The following is a 16,787-nucleotide window of genomic DNA, read 5'->3' as shown; positions in this document are numbered from 1 at the left end:
TCTCTCTTTTAAACCCTCTTCCCCCATCCCCCCCCGCAACAGAGTGGAGATGCGCGCAGCCGCAGCAACTCGAGAAGACACGTCACGCGTCACGCGCAGAAGAAAGGTCGGTCGCTCGGCCCCGAAAGGAGAGGCCCCGCCCGCGGGTGGAGTGATACACGAATGGAGCAATCGCTGCGCTCCTCGCCCCACAGCTCCCCCTAATGGTGACCCGATGAAACCCAGCCTTGGAAGAAAAGCCGGCGGCGAACCTGTCGTTCGCCGGCTACAGTTAAGGTCTCTTTCGCAGCCGAGGAGGTGCATCTTCCGCTGGGACTGCACCAAAGCGCTTGGAATTCCCTTTTCGGAGGTGAGCGGCTGGGGTTGGAAAGGAGGACCGCCGCGCAATAGTGCGGGTTTGCTTGCTTGCTAGCTGTGCTTATGCAACGCTCTTTGAGCACCTAGACAAGATAAGGGTTGATTGGGAACAACCTATACACATTAAAAACACTAAGATATATATACTGTATATATATAATGTACGGGAAAATGCATTAAACAGAGAATTATCCACATTTCTCCTTTCATCCCCCCCCCCATTTAAGTTACGACAGCTGCGCTCATGCACGGATCTGAGTTTTAACGTATAATTCCGAAGTGCTTTTAAAGTTGCGGGTTTGTTTGTTTTCGTGTGTTTTCCTTTATGTTCGGGTGGGAAGCGGCGTCCGCTTTGTTTTTCCAAACAGGACGATCCGTTAGATCAGTGTTTTTCAACCAGTGTGCCTTGGCACACTAGTGTGCCGCGAGACATGGTCAGGTGTGCCGCGAAGCTCAGAGAGAGAAAGCAAACAAGAGAAAGAAAGAGAAAGAAAGAGCAAGAGAGAGAAAGAAAGCAAGAGAGAAAGCAAGCAAGAGAGAGAAAGAAAGCAAGAGAGAAAGAGAGAGAAAGAGAGAGAAAGAAAGAGAGAGAGAGAGAGAGAAAGACATACAGGAAAGTAGGGAGGGAGAGAGAAAGAGCAAAAAAAAGGAAAGAAGGAAGAGAGAAAGAAAGAGGGATGGAGAGAGAGAGAAAAAAAGAGGGAGAGAAAGAGGGAGAGAGAAATAGAGCGAAAGGGAGGAAGAGAGAGAATTTTTTTGTCCAAACTTTTTTTAGCCCCCCCCCCCCCAATGTGCCCCATGGTTTTGTAAATGTAAAAAATGTGCCGAGGCTCAAAAAAGGTTGAAAATCACTGCGTTAGATTATATATAAACACCGTCATCCCCAACCAGACCGGCTGTTGGAGGGGGGGGGACACAGAAGAGAATAGAATTCTTTTTATTGGACAAATGTGAATGGACACACAATGAATTTCTGTTTGGTGCAGTGGAAGTGATGTGCCTGTGCCTGGAGGCTGTTGGGGTCTGGATGGGTGTCAACAGACTCAAACTCAACCCTGATAAGACGGAGTGGCTGTGGGTTTTGCCTCCCAAGGACAATTCCATCTGTCCGTCCATCACTCTGGGGGGGGGGGCGTCCTCCTCGATCCACAGCTCACATTAGAGAACAATCTTTCAGCTGTGGCGAGGGGGACGTTTGCCCAGGTTCGCCTGGTGCACCAGTTGCGGCCCTATCTGGACCGGGACTCACTGCTTACAGTCACTCATGCCCTCATCACCTCGAGGTTTGACTACTGGAACGCTCTCTACATGGGGCTACCTTTGAAGAGTGTTCGGAAACTTCAGATCGTGCAGAATGCGGCTGCGAGAGCAATCATGGGCTTCCCTAAGTATGCCCATGTTACCCCAACACTCCGCAGTCTGCACTGGTTGCTGATCAGTTTCCGGTCACAATTCAAAGTGTTGGTTATGACCTATAAAGCCCTTCATGGCACCGGACCAGGATATCTCCGAGACCACCTTCTGCCGCACGAATCCCAGCGGCCGGTTAGGTCCCACAGAGTTGGTCTTCTCCGGGTCCCATTGACTAAACAATGTCGTCTGGCGGGACCCAGGGGAAGAGCCTTCTCTGTGGCGGCTCCGACCCTCTGGAATCAACTCCCCCCAGAGATTAGGAGTGCCCCCACCCTCCTTGCCTTTCGTAAACTCCTTAAAACCCACCTCTGTCGTCAGGCTTGGGGGAACTGAGACATCCCCCCCTTGCCTATGTAATTTTGTGCATGATATGACTGTGTGTATGTATTTTATCTATTGGTTTCTTTTTTCTTTTTAGACTTTTTAATGTAAAACTGTTATTTTAGATTTTAATTATTAGATTTGTTGCCATGTATTGTTTTTATCACTGTTGTGAGCCGTCCCGAGTCTACAGAGAGGGGCGGCATACAAATCTAATAAATAATAAATAATTAAAAAATAATGTTCTCACTGTACATAGAAGAAAAAGATACATTTGTCAAGAATCATGAGATATAACATTTAACGATTGTCATGGGGTCAAATAAGCAATGAGGAAATAATCTATATTAATAAAAATCTTAAGGATACAACAAGAAGTTACAGTCATACAGTCCTAAGTGGGAGGAAATGGATGATGGGAATGATGAGAAAAAACTAGCAGAAATAGAAGTGCAGACTTAGTAGTTTGACAGTGTTGGGGGAATTATTTGTTTAGCAAAGTGATGGCGTTTGGGAAAAAACTGTTCTTGTGTCTAGTTGTCTTGGTGTGCAGTGCTCTGTAGTGACGTTTGTAGTAGTAATAATGCAGACTTAGTAAATAGTTTGACAGTGTTATATGTACCTGCTGTACATTATTATTATTATTATTATTATTATTATTATTATTATTATTATTATTATTAATTAGATTTGTATGCCTCCCCTCTCCGAAGACTCGGAGCGGCTCACACAGGAACACAAAATACAAATCCAAAAAGCAGAACAGTTAAAAAGGTCTTGATTAAAAAGCATTCATGCAACCCAAACATAAAACAGAGAGACCGAGGGGAATCAATTTCCTCATTCCTGGCGGCAAAGGTGGGTTTTTAGGAATTTGCCAAAGGCAAGGAGGGTGGGGGCAGTTCTAATCTTCAGGGGGAGTTGATTCCAGAGGGCTAGGGCCACCACAGAGAAGGCTCTTCCCCTGGGTCCCGCCAGAGAGCATTGTTTTGTCGACGGGACCCGGAGAAGGCCAACTCTGTGGGACCTAATCGGTCGCTGGGATTCGTGTGGCAGAAGGCAGTCCCAGATACATTCTGGTCTGATGCCATGAAGGGCTTTATAGGGCATAACCAACACTTTGAATTTTGACCAGAAACTGATCGGCAACCAATGCAGACTGCGTAATGTTGATGTGACATGGGCATATCTGGGAAAGCCCATGATTGCTCTCGCAGCTGCATTATAATGCTGTCTGCAAATAAGAGATGTATTATGGACTGTATTATAATTACTGTATAATATTATGGAGATATTGTATATCTTGTAAATAACACCTTAACTATATGTTGGCTTGTATTACTGAATGAACAACCACTACTGCCACATGTACTTTGGTTCAAATACAGTATTTCTATCATTGGGTATAAGCCCAGTGTGGAGTGCTGACAGAGGGAATTGTTTGTTTAGCAGAGTGATGGCGTTTGGGGAAAAAATGTTCTTGTATCTAATTGTGTTGGTGTGTAGTGCTCTGTAGCTATGTTTTGAGGGTAGGAGTTGAAACAATTTATGTCCAGGATGTGAGGGGTCAGTAAATATTTTCACAGCCCTCTTTTTGACTCATGCGGTATACAGATCCTCAATAGAAGGCAGGTTGGCAGCAATGGTTTTTTTTTCTGCAGTTCTGATTATCCTCTGAAGTCTGTGTCGGTCCTGTTAGGTTGCACAACCAAACCAGACAGTTATAGAGGTGCAGAGAACAGACTCAATTGTGTAGGAACTGGATAATAAGAACAACACTGTGTGTCTAGTGCAGAAAAGTTTCAGGATCTGATAACCCAAATCGCTGGAATTTGCAAGGGTTTTTTTGTAAAGGTTATTTCAGGCTCAGAGGTAGCTTAAGGCTCTCCCTTCACCGACTGACTCATTTTATGGTTCTTGAAATTGTTGCATAAGAGCTGTCTGTTTTGTGAAGATAACAGAATATATAAAGATGCCCAAATTCCCTCTAACTTCATAGCACCTTCAGGTTTTTTTTCAGTATTGTGCATCTACCGGGACCTTGTTTATTGAGAAAAACCCTGCTTGGATAAAGCGATAAAAAGAACAAATCTTTTATAGTTTTATAACTCCTGGAATCAACTGTTTTCAGTAGAATTTGGGTGCAAAACATCTTGACATGTGATAGATTACTAAACCAATGTTGACATTAACTTGTGCTATCACTTTGCAGCTCCTGTTCCTCAAAAGCCTCTACAGCTATGATGGACAAAAAGTCAGTTTTGTGTTTGTTTATTGTTTTAAAATAATTTAGGTTGCTCATTAATACAATTATCCCTACGGTGTATAGAAAACAATATAATATTAAATAAATAGACATCAAAGGCATTGCACAGAGAAATCTTTAAATATAATAGAATTTCACAAGTTTGTTACGATCTCTAAATCTATTAATTGGAGATAAGCAACCAAAATATATTTAGGATTTAAAAAGTCAGTGGTTAGGAATTTTTCACTACCAAAACCTAAGGCATGCTACTGAGAATCCCAATCCTTATTACCTCCAATTTCTGTGATTTAAATTATTGCTGTTTTATTAAATAATTGGGAATCAAAATCCTTGTCTGTCTATCTTGCCATATTTTCTACTTTGCCCGACAAGGTATTCTGGTTTTGAGTCCCAAGTTTCATTGTAGTGAATGAGCTCTGAAGAAAAATGTCACTGAGCTAATAATTGTGGATGTTTCTTATCCGTTATCAATAATCTGCCCATTACTGTCAAAGATACCTAATTCACATCAAATAACACACCACCTTTGAAAGGCCAGTGTCTTATCAAGTACAGTGGTACCTCTGCTTAAGAACTTAATTTGTTCCGTAACCAGATTCTTAAGTAGAAAATCCCAGCGACCAGTTAGGTCCCACCGAGTTGGCCTTCTCCGGGTCCCGTCGACAAAACAATGTTGATTGGCGGGACCCAGGGGAAGAGCCCTCTCTGTGGCGGCCCCGGCCCTCTGGAACCAGTTCCCCCCAGAGATCAGAATTGCCCCCACCCTCCTCGCCTTTTGTAAGCTCCTTAAAACCCACCTCTGTCGTCAGGCATGGGGGAACTGAGATATCCTTTCCCCCTAGGCCTATACAATTCATACATGATATGTTTGTGTGTGTGCTTGTTTGGTTTTTAATAAGGGGTTTTTTAAAAGTTATTTTAAATATTAGATTTGTTATATGCTGTTTTTATTATTGTTGTTAGCCGCCCCGAGTCTACGGAGAGGGGTGGCATACAAATCTAATAAATAAATAAAATAAATAAATAAATAAAAAGTTTGTAAGTAGAAGCAATTTTTCCCATAGGAATCAATGTAAAAGCAAATAATGTGTGCAAACCCATTAGGAATGAAATAAAAGCTTGGAATTTGGGTGGGAGGAGGAAAAAGAGGAGGAGGACAGTCGCTGCCGAAGGAAAAAGGTGAGGTGAGGGGAATCAAAAAAATCCAAAACTTTAAGACTTAAAAAAAAAAAGGCACTCTGAGGCAGCAAGGAGGAGCACACGCCTCCCAGCGTGAGGCTGCCTCCCATACACTGCGCCAAAGAAAGAAACCCAGGCAGGCGAGAGGGGGGTAACCTCCCGCTCCTTTGACCGAAAGGTGGATGCTATCTGCTTCCTCTTCCTTCCCATGCTGAAGGACTCCCCTCCCCCAGAAAAGCCTGAGATGGTGGAATGGAAGGAAATTGGCCGGGCCTCCGTGCCGCTCTCAAATTTCATGGGAAATTTTTCCGAGCTCAGGTTCTTAAGTAGAAAATAGTTCTTAAGAAGAGGCAAAAAAACCTTGAACACCCAGTTCTTATCCAGAAAAGTTCTTAAGTAGAGGCGTTCTTAAGTAGAGGTACCACTGTATCATGCCTGGCCTCAAAAATCCATTTTTGAACTTCTCACAAACTTTTCATGACATTGTATTTTGCGAATTATGCCAGTCATCAAACCAACTTGTTGCCTCAGATTAGCAGAAAGCCCTCTAGGCTATGATGTGGATTTAATTCACTAATGTATTTTAATGACTTAGATACTGTTTGATATTCCAGACTTTTAGATCACAATATTAGAACCACCAGTAATTGAGAACCTAGAAGAATAACGCTGGTGCAGCAATAGCTGCCAGACATTAAAATCTGCTTCTCCAAAGGATATTTGTACTACTTCTCTTAAATTTACAGGGTGTAGGAGGAAAGATGAGTGTGCATTTACTGATTTGCTGTTTGTGCAAAACAGAAGGTGAAACTGAAAATCACCAGAGAAGTCTGGGGGCCAGGCAGGGGACAAAATTGACCTGTGCTCAGTGTGGAAGGGATTGCTATTCTCGGATTGGCCTTTTTAGCTACACTAGATGCCGTTCTAGGAACTCTTTCCAGAGCATGACACCATAGTCCTGTGATGGCGAACCTTTGGGTAGGTGCTATCATGCATGCACGAGTGCCCATACCCATAATTCAATGCCTGGGGAGGCAAAAACAGATTCTCCCACCCTCCAGAGGCTCTCTGGGGGTTGGAAACGGACTGTTTCCCAACTTCTGGTGGGCCCAGTAGGCTCGTATTTTGTCTTCTCCAAGCTCCAAAGACTTCTCTGGAGCCAGGGAAGGATAAAATGCCCTCCGCCACCCCCACCCACCCGAGGCTCTCTGGAAGCCAAAAACGCCCTTCCAGAGCCTCTGTGCAAGCCAAAAATCAGCTGGCCGGCACACACATGCACACTGGAGCTGAGCTAGGGCAACAGCTCGCATGTCAGCAGATATGGTTCCGTGTGCCACCTGTGGCACCCAAGCCATAGGTTCACCATCAGTGCCATAGTCTTTCAAGACTGAAGGTTGCCAATGTTACTGTTGTGATTCAGCCTGAGGCTCCTCAGGGAACGGCTGGAACTCTGCCGGATCCATGCTCAGAGGGGGAGGACGATGAACAGGAGGGGGAGGACCAGGCAGAAGAGAAAGAGGAGGAGGGAGAGCAGCCTGAGACCCCCGGGGGGGGGGCTCTCCCCAGCGAGTAGCCTGGATTCATTAGATGAAGACGCCCAGGCTATCATAGATATGAGGCAGAGACGGGCAGCCCAAAGAAGGGGCCAATTAGCAAGGTATTTCCATCCCTGAATTGGTAACAGCTGGGTTTGGGTGTGATTCTCCTCAGCAGGGTTGAAAAGGCAGGCCCGCCCTTACTGTATTGTGGAGAGTTATCAATTGGGAGTCCTGTGACCTTGCTTCGATTCTTGGCGTCTCTGATCCTGGCTTGTGGCTTTGAAGGCTGAAGACTTGGGGGAGGCGTGGGTTTTATTACCTCCAGTGTTGTTTTTGCCAGCAAGAATCCTGTTTTATTGCCTGGCCGTCGTGAAACCTCTGTGAAGCTTCATAACGTTCCTGTCTGTAAGAACAGTTTTTGTTACCTGTGTTTGCTTTCAAATATATAAACTGCCTTTGCTTTGTACCAGTGTGTCTGGATACTCTTTTTAGTTGGTGTTGGCATCTGGGGGGACCCAGACAGAACACTTACTCAACAGGGTTTCTGAAATGATAGACCTAGGCCTCTGGGTGGAGGTGGCAATTGAGAGGGATGTGTTACATTTTTTAAAAACCCAGCCATCCTTGCACAGGAAATGTGTGAGCATTGCACAAGCCTCAGTTTCTAGAGATCAGGCCATCTTCTAGAGTTGTTAACCTGATCCTATGCAGCTTTTGCTCTGGCAATCTCACACTATTCACAGGACCCTACAAAACTTTTGCCAGACCTATCCTTGAATACAGTTCATCTGTCTGGAACCCATACTACATCTCGGACATCAACACCCTTGAAAATGTCCAAAGATACTTCACCAGAAGAGCCCTTCACGCCTCCACTCGAAACAGAATACCCTACGAAAGCAGACTATCAATCCTTGGTCTTGAAAGCCTATAATTACGATGCCTAAAACACGATCTAAGTATTGCCCACAAGATCATATGCTGCAACGTTCTACCTGTCAATGACTACTTCAGCTTCAATCACAACAACACAAGAGCATGCAACAGATTCAAACTTAATGTTAACCGCTCCAAATTTGACTGTTAAAAATATGACTTCAGCAACCGAGTTGTCGAAGCGTGGAACTCATTACCGGACTCAGTAGTGTCAACCCCTAACCCCCAACATTTTCCCCTTAGACTATCCACGATTGACCTCTCCAGGTTCCTTAGAGGTCAGTAAGGGGTGTGCATAAGTGCACCAGTGTGCCTTCCGTCCCCTGTCCAATTGTCTCTCTCTCTCAGTTATTAGACTTGGGCTGTGATGTGGGACTACAAAGCATGTATCATAGTCACATATATTAAATAGATTAAATTTAAATAGTGTATCTTTCTCCCCCAAGCCTAAACCCACTGAAATTATTAGTTTTATTGATGAGGTGTTACATAGTTTTTAAGGGTGCTATAGATCTGCAGTACTTATTCTCTCTCTCTCTCTCTAATTGAAAGAGTCTTCCAAGTTGCTTCCTACTTCCTCCATCTGATTATGTTCTGCCGGGCTCTCTGGTAGGAGCCTCCCGAAAATTCAAGGGCACAAATTTCAGACACACACACGTTTGAAAATTCAAAACAATGTTCTTTATCACAAAATTCAAAATAAACAAAGCACTCTTTTTGTATTGCAAAGAGCACTCTTCCCAAAACAACGGGGTAGTCTGTACAATTTCCCTTAAGCAGTCATGAAGTACTTAGCTAGCAGCTGTGAAGAAACTTCACACCCCTTCTTCTTCCTTTGGTTTCAAAGGCGTGAAAAGGCAACCAAGTCCAGCAACACAAGATTCCTGACGAACTCCGATCAGATATTCTTCCACAACGGCCAAACCCACATGCTGCTATTTATATCAGCAGCCCTAATTACTGGAGCCCCACCCAAACACAGGTGGCCTCCCTTATTTCCTGTAATATGTTCTTACTTGGTCTCTTCTACGCATAATTCTGCGCTTGCATGGGTCCAAAATGTCATCATCTAAATCAAGGGAAAATAAGGGAGATTGACTGCCTTGGCTGTGTGCCAAGCCCTCCTCTGCCGAGTCACTCCCACCTTCTTCTTCCTCCGAGGAAACTAAACACTGAACTGATTCTGTCGGCAATAACACAGGCCTGTGGCATGATGAATTACCCCTGCATTCACCTCCCCATTCCCTGGGGCAGGAGCTGGGCCAGAGCCAACCACAACAGATTATATGTCTCTAACCTAAAAGATCAGGTTAAAGACATATAATAATATGGAGGAAGTAGGAAGCAACTTGCTAGCATAATCTGTCAGTTTATTAAAATTCCAAGTGTTGACTCAGTGTAAGAACCTTCTACATTTCTCATGAGGACTAGTGAAATATTGCTCATTGGAATGCTTTCTAAAACAAGGGGAGATCCCTGCAAAATGCAGGCAGGCAAACAAAGCTACATTTTCACACCTTACGCTCAGTATCTAGGTATGTATGAAGTCTTCCTGGGCCTTTAGAAAACAATTTTTCTTCTGAAGCCAATCCCTGGTGCCAGAAAGGTTAGAGTCCAATTCTCTAAAAGTTAGCTGGTTAAAGAAAGAGGGGTGGAGCTAACTAAGGCTTCTGAGAGAGAAATATTGAAATCTTTTAAAAGCCTTTTCATTCTATTGACCCATCACTGCCTCCACTACAGGGGTGAAATCCAGCAGGTTCTGAAGGGTTCTGGAGAACTAGTAGTAGAAATTTGGAGCAGTTCAGAGATTGTTGGGTCGCGGGTTTTACCTGGGGTTATTGTTTTAATTTATCTTTGACTTCTTTTTATTGTAAATTGTATTTTCATATTGTTGTAAGCTGCCCTGAGTCCTTCGGGATAGGGTGGCATAGAAATTAAAATAAATAATAACAATAACAACGACAACAACAACAACAATAATAACTGATAAATGCCACTTCTGGCTGGCCCCAGAATGGGGTGGGAATGGGGGCTTTTGCAGTATCCTTTTCCCTGCCATGCCCACTAAGCCATGGCTACAGAACCGGTAGTAAATCCAGTAGTAAAAAAAATTGTGCCACTGCATACTGCATCGTGCCACTGCATACAAAAAATTGTGCCACTGCACACTGCATCGTGCCACTGCATACTGCTCCTTTTTCCAAAGTTACATTCCAATATGTAACTCTGAGTCCTTGGAGAGGGGTGGCATATAAATTAAATAAACAAGCAAGCAAGCAAGCAAGCAAATACAGTGATACCTTGTCTTACAAACTTAATTGGTTCCAGGACGAGGCTCTTAAGGTGAAAAGTTTGTAAGATGAAACAATGTTTCCCATAGGAATCAATGGAAAAGCGATTAATGCGTGCAAGCCCAAAATTCACCCCTTTTGCCAGTCGAAGCGCCCGTTTTTGTGCTGCTGGGATTCCCCTGAGGCTCCCCTCCATGGGAAACTCCACCTCCGGACTTCTGTGTTTTTGAGATGCTGCAGGGGAATCCCAGCAGAGGAATCCCAGCATCGCAAAAACAAGCGCTTCGCTGGCAACGGAAGTCTGGAGGTGGGGTTTCCCAGCGAAGGGAGCATCAGTGAAATCGCAGCATCGCAAAAACACCAAAGTCCTCGAAACCCCCCATCTGGACCTCTGTGTTTTTGCGATGCTGTGATTTCACTGAGGCTCCCCTCGCTGGGAAACCCCGCCTCCTGCTGGGATTCCCCTGCAGCATCACAAAAACACAGAAGTCTGGAGGTGAGGTTTCCCATGGAGGGAAGCCTCAGGGGAATCCCAGCAGCACAAAACCGGGTGCTTCGCTGGCAACGGAAGTCCAGAGGTGGGGTATCCCAGGGGCGGCGGTGGGTTTGTAAGGTGAAAATAGTTTGTAAGAAGAGGCAAAAAAAATCTTAAACCTTGGGTTTGTATCTCGGAAAGTTTGTATGACGAGGCGTTTGTAAGACAAGGTATCACTGTACATACATACATGCATGCATACATACATACACACACATTTTTTTTAAAAAAAAAACCCTGTCAATTCACTGAGAATACCCTGGGATTAAAAATTAGAAAGGAAGAAACTCTTCTTTGTAGAGTGTTCAGAAGTTGCCTGAAACAAGATTGTAGACCATGTTCAGTTAAAACCCATTTAAACATTTCATTGCTTTCCTTAAAAAGTTGTTCATTGTTTTGAGTTTTATTATAGCTAAGCAGCTTCTAACGGCAGAAAAAGAAACCAAAAAGAAAGAAACACAAAATAGAATCACCTGCCAACTTTCCCATCTTTTGATTAATGATCAGCCATGAATTCTCTCATGAATAATGCACTTGGGGAAAAGGAATCCTCAATCTGAGCATTGTATCGGCAGTTCTGTGTTAGCAAAAACTTCAGAAGAAAAGGATTTAGGGGTAGTGATTTCTGACAGTTTCAAAATGGGTGAACAGTGCGGTCAGGTGGTAGTGAAAGCAAGTAGGATGCTTGGCTGCATAGCTAGAGGTATAACAAGCAGGAAGAGGGAGATTGTGATCCCCTTATATAAAGCGCTGGTGAGACCACATTTGGAATACTGTGTTCAGTTCTGGACACCTCACCTACAAAAAGATATTGTCAAAATTGAACGGGTCCAAAGACGGGCTACAAGAATGGTGGAAGGTCTTAAGCATAAAACATATCAGGAAAGACTTAATGAACTCAATCTGTATAGTCTGGAGGACAGAAGGAAAAGGGGGGACATGATCGAAACATTTAAATATGTTAAAGGGTTAAATAAGGTTCAGGAGGGAAGTGTTTTTAAGAGGAAAGTGAACACAAGAACAAGGGGGCACAATCTGAAGTTAGTTGGGGGAAAGATCAAAAGCAACGTGAGAAAATATTATTTTACTGAAAGAGTAGTAGATCCTTGGAACAAACTTCCAGCAGACGTGATTGGTAAATCCACAGTAACTGAATTGAAACATGCCTGGGACAAACATCCATCCATCCTAAGATAAAATGCAGAAAATAGTATAAGGGCAGACTAGATGGACCATGAGGTCTTTTTCTGCCGTCAGTCTTCTATGCTTCTATGTTTCTTCCTGTGAAAAGGCTAACCTTTTGTTTTCTTCTTGAATTATAATTAAAGCAAAATCCCGAGGATGAAGAAAACCTTGTTGCTGGAGCCTGCCATTTCCTTATATGTTTTTGCCTATGCTTTGACCACTCCTCTGAAGCAGCAATATGTATACAAGAGGATCTGGGAAGAAACGACCAACTCTACCTTCATAGTTCAAGACAATATATCTCATTGTGAACTGAATCAAAGCAACCCAACCTATGTGATGCAAAAGGTAAGATCAGATTATGTGCTCCAGATAAAGTTAAGCAGAGTTAATGATGCATAATAGCAAATCATGTTGAATGATCATGTTCAGACAAGAGGTTTCACACCTGGCAAATCATCACTTAGCTGCAATTACTTAGTTGGGAAGCTTCCAGCAAATCTGAGGGCTGAAGAATAGTCCAGAAACAAACAAACCGAGTCGGGGTGGCGCAGCAGATAGAGTGCTGTACTGCAGGCCACTGAAGCTGACTGTAGATCTGTAGGTCAGCGGTTCAAATCTCATCATCGGCTCAAGGTTGACTCAGCCTTCCACCCTTCCGAGGTGGGTAAAATGAGGACCCGGATTGTGGGGGCAATATACTGGCTCTGTTCAAAAGTGCTATTGCTAACATGTTGTAAGCCGCCCTGAGTCTAAGGAGAAGGGCGGCATAAAAATAGAATAAATAAATAAACAAACAAAAGCTCAATAAGCACTATTTTCCTGGATGCAGTCAACGTCACACACATGCAATTCACTAAGGAAATGCCTTTTTTCAGCATTGCAAAATGAAATGCAGAAATTATTTGTGAAGTTTGGAAAAATGCACAACCCTATCCTTAGAATATGAACACTATTTGATTCAGAGGTGAATTTGTCTTTTCTCATTTTTCAACTAACCCTGTTTAGCTATCACATTGGTAGTATGGCTTTAGAATACAGTGATACCTTTTCTTACGAACATAATTGGTTCTGGGACGAGGTTTGTAAGGTGAAAAGTTTGTAAGATGAAACAATGTTTCCCATAGGAATCAATGGAAAAGCGATTAATGCATGCAAGCCCAAAACTCACCCCTTCTGCCAGCCAAAGCACCCGTTTTTGCGCTGCTGGGATTTCCCTGAGGCTCCCCTCCATGCGAAACCCCACCTCTGGACTTCCGTGTTTTTGGGATGCTGCAGGGGAATCCCAGCAGAGGAATCCCAGCAGTGCAAAAACGGGTGCTTCGCGGGCAATGGAAGTCCAGAGGTGGGGTTTCCCAGCGAGGGGAGCCTCAGCAAAATTGCAGCATCGCAAAAACACAGAAGTCCTCCGAACACCACCTCTGGACTTCTGTGTTTTTGCGATGGTGCGATTTCGCTGAGGCTTCCCTCGCAGGGAAACCCCACCTCCCGACTTCTGTTGCCAGCGAAGTGCCCGTTTTTGCGCTGCTGGGATTCCGCTGCAGCATCGCAAAAACACGGAAGATGGTGCTTCCCATGAAGGGGAGCCTCAGGGGAATACCAGCAGCGCAAAAACAGGCGCTTCGCTGGCAACAGAAGTCCGGAGGTGGGGCATCCCAGTGGGGCGGCTTGGCTTTGTAAGATGAAAATAGTTTCTAAAAAGAGGCAAAAAAATCTTAAACCCCAGTTTTGTATTTCAAAAAGTTTGTATGACGAGGGGTTTGTAAGACGAGATATCACTGTATTCATAGTACAGTGTTCCCTCGATTTTTGCAGGGGATGCGTCCTGAGACCGCCCGCGAAAGTCGAATTTCCGCGAAGTAGAGATGCGGAAGTAAATACACTATTTTTGGCTATGAACAGTATCACAAGCCATCCCTTAACACTTTAAACCTCTAAATTGCAATTTCCCATTCCCTTAGCAACCATTTAGATTATTACTCACCATGTTTATTTATTAAAGTTTATTAAAAAAAATATTTATTAAAGGCAGACGAAAGTTTGGCGATGACGTATGACGTCGTCGGGCGGGGAAAACCGTGGCATATTGAAAAAACCCACGAAGTATTTTTTAATTAATATTTTTGAAAAACCGTGGGATAGACTTTTCGCGAAGTTCGAACCCGCGAAAATCGAGGGAACACTGTATCTTTGATTGCTGGTTTCTATACACAAAGCATTGTAGTAAGCCAGAATTGCTATTTATAAATGAGACCAGAAGTTGAATTATAATGCACACACTGATTGATTTCTATTCTATCCTTGTTTTATTTTCTTCTTCCAGGAAGTCCAAGCAAAAGCCTCTCTTTTTGCTATGAAAACTGACTTATGTGGGGCAATTTTCAGCATTTTGGTGGCCTTTGTCCTCGTAGCAAATGGAGACCGATATGGACGCAAAATGTCATTGGTTCTCCCCCTATTGGGGAATCTTATCAGCAGCATGTTCCTCTTTGTTATGTCAGACTTATCTTTGCCCCTCTACCTTTTCTACGTTTTCTCCTTGATTGGGGGGCTGTTTGGGGACTTGGCTACTTTTCTTGGGGGAACTTTTTCCTTTGTAGTCGATTGCTGTGAGACTCAGAAACAAAAGACCATCCGAATAGCCGTGGTTGACTTAATCTTTGGATTCACATCCGGATTGGGAGGATTGCTCTCCGGATACATCCTGAAAGGAATCGGCTTTACGTGGACGTTCCTCACGATTTCTCTGTTTCACATGGTCAACATTTTCTACGTCATATTTTTCTTGGATGAAACAGTGAAAGTTTCTGCACTCCAGACACAATCTTGGCGGGAAGGCCTTAAAGAGACTCTTTCCGGAGTATACGTGCTCTTTAAATCCTCCTCCTGCAAGAAGCGAATTTTAATCGCCTTGCTGCTTTGCACGTTCATGACGTACCTGTTCACAATGTTTGGAGGGATTAGTCTCTACGTGCTGTACGAACTGAACGCTCCCCTCTGTTGGAACGCCATTTACATAGGATACGGCTCAGCCGTGTCCACCACCGTCTCCGTCACTGGATTTCTAGGGATTGTTTTCCTTTCTCAGTATCTGAGAGATAGCTACCTTGTTTTTATTGGAATTTTCTCTTACGTGGGAGGAAGTGTCATGGCTGCCTTTGCCAACACTACATTGTTGATGATGTTGGGTAAGTTTCACGTAGTTGGGTTCAAGGATGATGGTGAAAACATTTTGATAAGGTAGATCAGTATTTTTTCAGTCTGGGTCACTACTACTATTACTACTACTACTACTACAACAACTACTACTACTACTACTACTAATAATAATAATAATAATAAGCTTCTTAAAACCCACCTCTGCCATCAGGCATGGGGGAATTGAGATTCTTTCCCCCTTAGGCCTTTATAATTTATGCATGGTATGTTTTGTATGTATGTTTGGTTTTATAATAAGGGTTTTTAATTGTTTTACTATTGGATTGTCACATGTTGTTTTATCACTGTTGTTAGCCACCCCGAGTCTACGGACAGGGGTGGCATACAAATCCAATCCAATCCAATCCAATCCAATCCAATCCAATCCAATCCAATCCAATCCAATCCAATCCAATAAAATAAAATAAAATAAAATAAAATAAAATAAAATAAAATAAAATAAAATAAAATAAAATAAAATAAAATAAAATAAAATAAAATAAAATAAAATAAAATAAAATAAAATAAAATAAAATAAAATAAAATAAAATAAAATAAAATAAAATAAAATAAAATAAAATAAAATAAAATAAAATAAAATAAAATAAAATAAAATAAAATAAAAATTTATTAGATTTGTATGCCGCCCCTCTCCGAGAACTCATTTAAGATATGTGGATCTCAATTCCTAGATTTCTCCAAGTCGGGGAATTCTGTGAACTGATGGAAACATATCTCAGAAGTGCCCAGATTGAGAAATATTGATGTAAGTGATTAGAAAATGGGTGGTGCTTGTTATTTTCTGCATTATTTATGGTGCTGGTCCAAGACTCACGTCTTTCTCGTGATCAGCAGTTCAGGCATTCATTCATTCATTAATTCATTCATACATACACACACACACACACACACACACACACACACACACACACACTTACTTCTATGCTGCCAAATCCCAAAGAACTCAGGGCGGCTTACAATAAACAATATAAATGCAACACAATGAAAAAGAAGTCCAATATAAAATCTAAAATATACTGCTCAAAAAAATAAAGGGAACACTGAAAGAACACATCCTAGATCCGAATGAATGAAATATTCTCATTGAATACTTGTTCTGTACAAAGTAAAATGTGCACAACAGCACGTGAAATTGATTGTCAATCAGTGTTGCTTCTTAAATGGACAGTATGATTTCATAGAAGTTTGATTTACTTGGAGTTATATTGTGTTGTTTAAGTGTTCCCTTTATTTTTTTTTTGAGCAGTGTAGTTGGCAATGCCAGGGGATTTAACCAGGACTTTCTGAACACAAGTTTCAATCTCTACATTCCAACTCTGGAATATGTAAGTGGATGAACCTTGTAATCTTTTAGAAATGTTGTGCTTCACATTAAAATTCCCATGCCTTTAGGACAGTGGTTCCCAACCTTTGGGGCTTGGTGGACTGCCGGGGGTTGAATGGGCCGTGGGCGCACCAGTTCGGTGAACCGGTAGTGGCGGTGGAAGGCTCCGCCCACACTCTGGGTGCAAAAAAGGGGCAACAAGTATGATCAAGGAAATGGA

General features: G+C 42.8%; 1 protein-coding gene across 1 annotated transcript in view; it reads left to right on the top strand.

Annotated features, from left to right (window-relative positions):
* Positions 1-235: 235 nt before the first annotated feature.
* SLC46A3 (solute carrier family 46 member 3) overlaps positions 236-16,787 on the top strand; it is a 29,796-nt gene continuing 13,244 nt past the window's right edge. Inside the window, exons 1-3 of the mRNA XM_070749846.1 lie at positions 236-349; positions 12,168-12,372; positions 14,348-15,212. Of these exons, the coding sequence (XP_070605947.1) occupies positions 12,181-12,372; positions 14,348-15,212 (1,057 nt within the window). The 5' untranslated portion in view covers positions 236-349; positions 12,168-12,180. The remainder of the gene's footprint in view (positions 350-12,167; positions 12,373-14,347; positions 15,213-16,787) is intronic.

This window comes from Erythrolamprus reginae, chromosome 4 (assembly GCF_031021105.1).
Source record: "Erythrolamprus reginae isolate rEryReg1 chromosome 4, rEryReg1.hap1, whole genome shotgun sequence".
NCBI lineage: Eukaryota > Metazoa > Chordata > Lepidosauria > Squamata > Dipsadidae > Erythrolamprus > Erythrolamprus reginae.
This window is presented reverse-complemented; position numbering and strand designations above follow the sequence as displayed.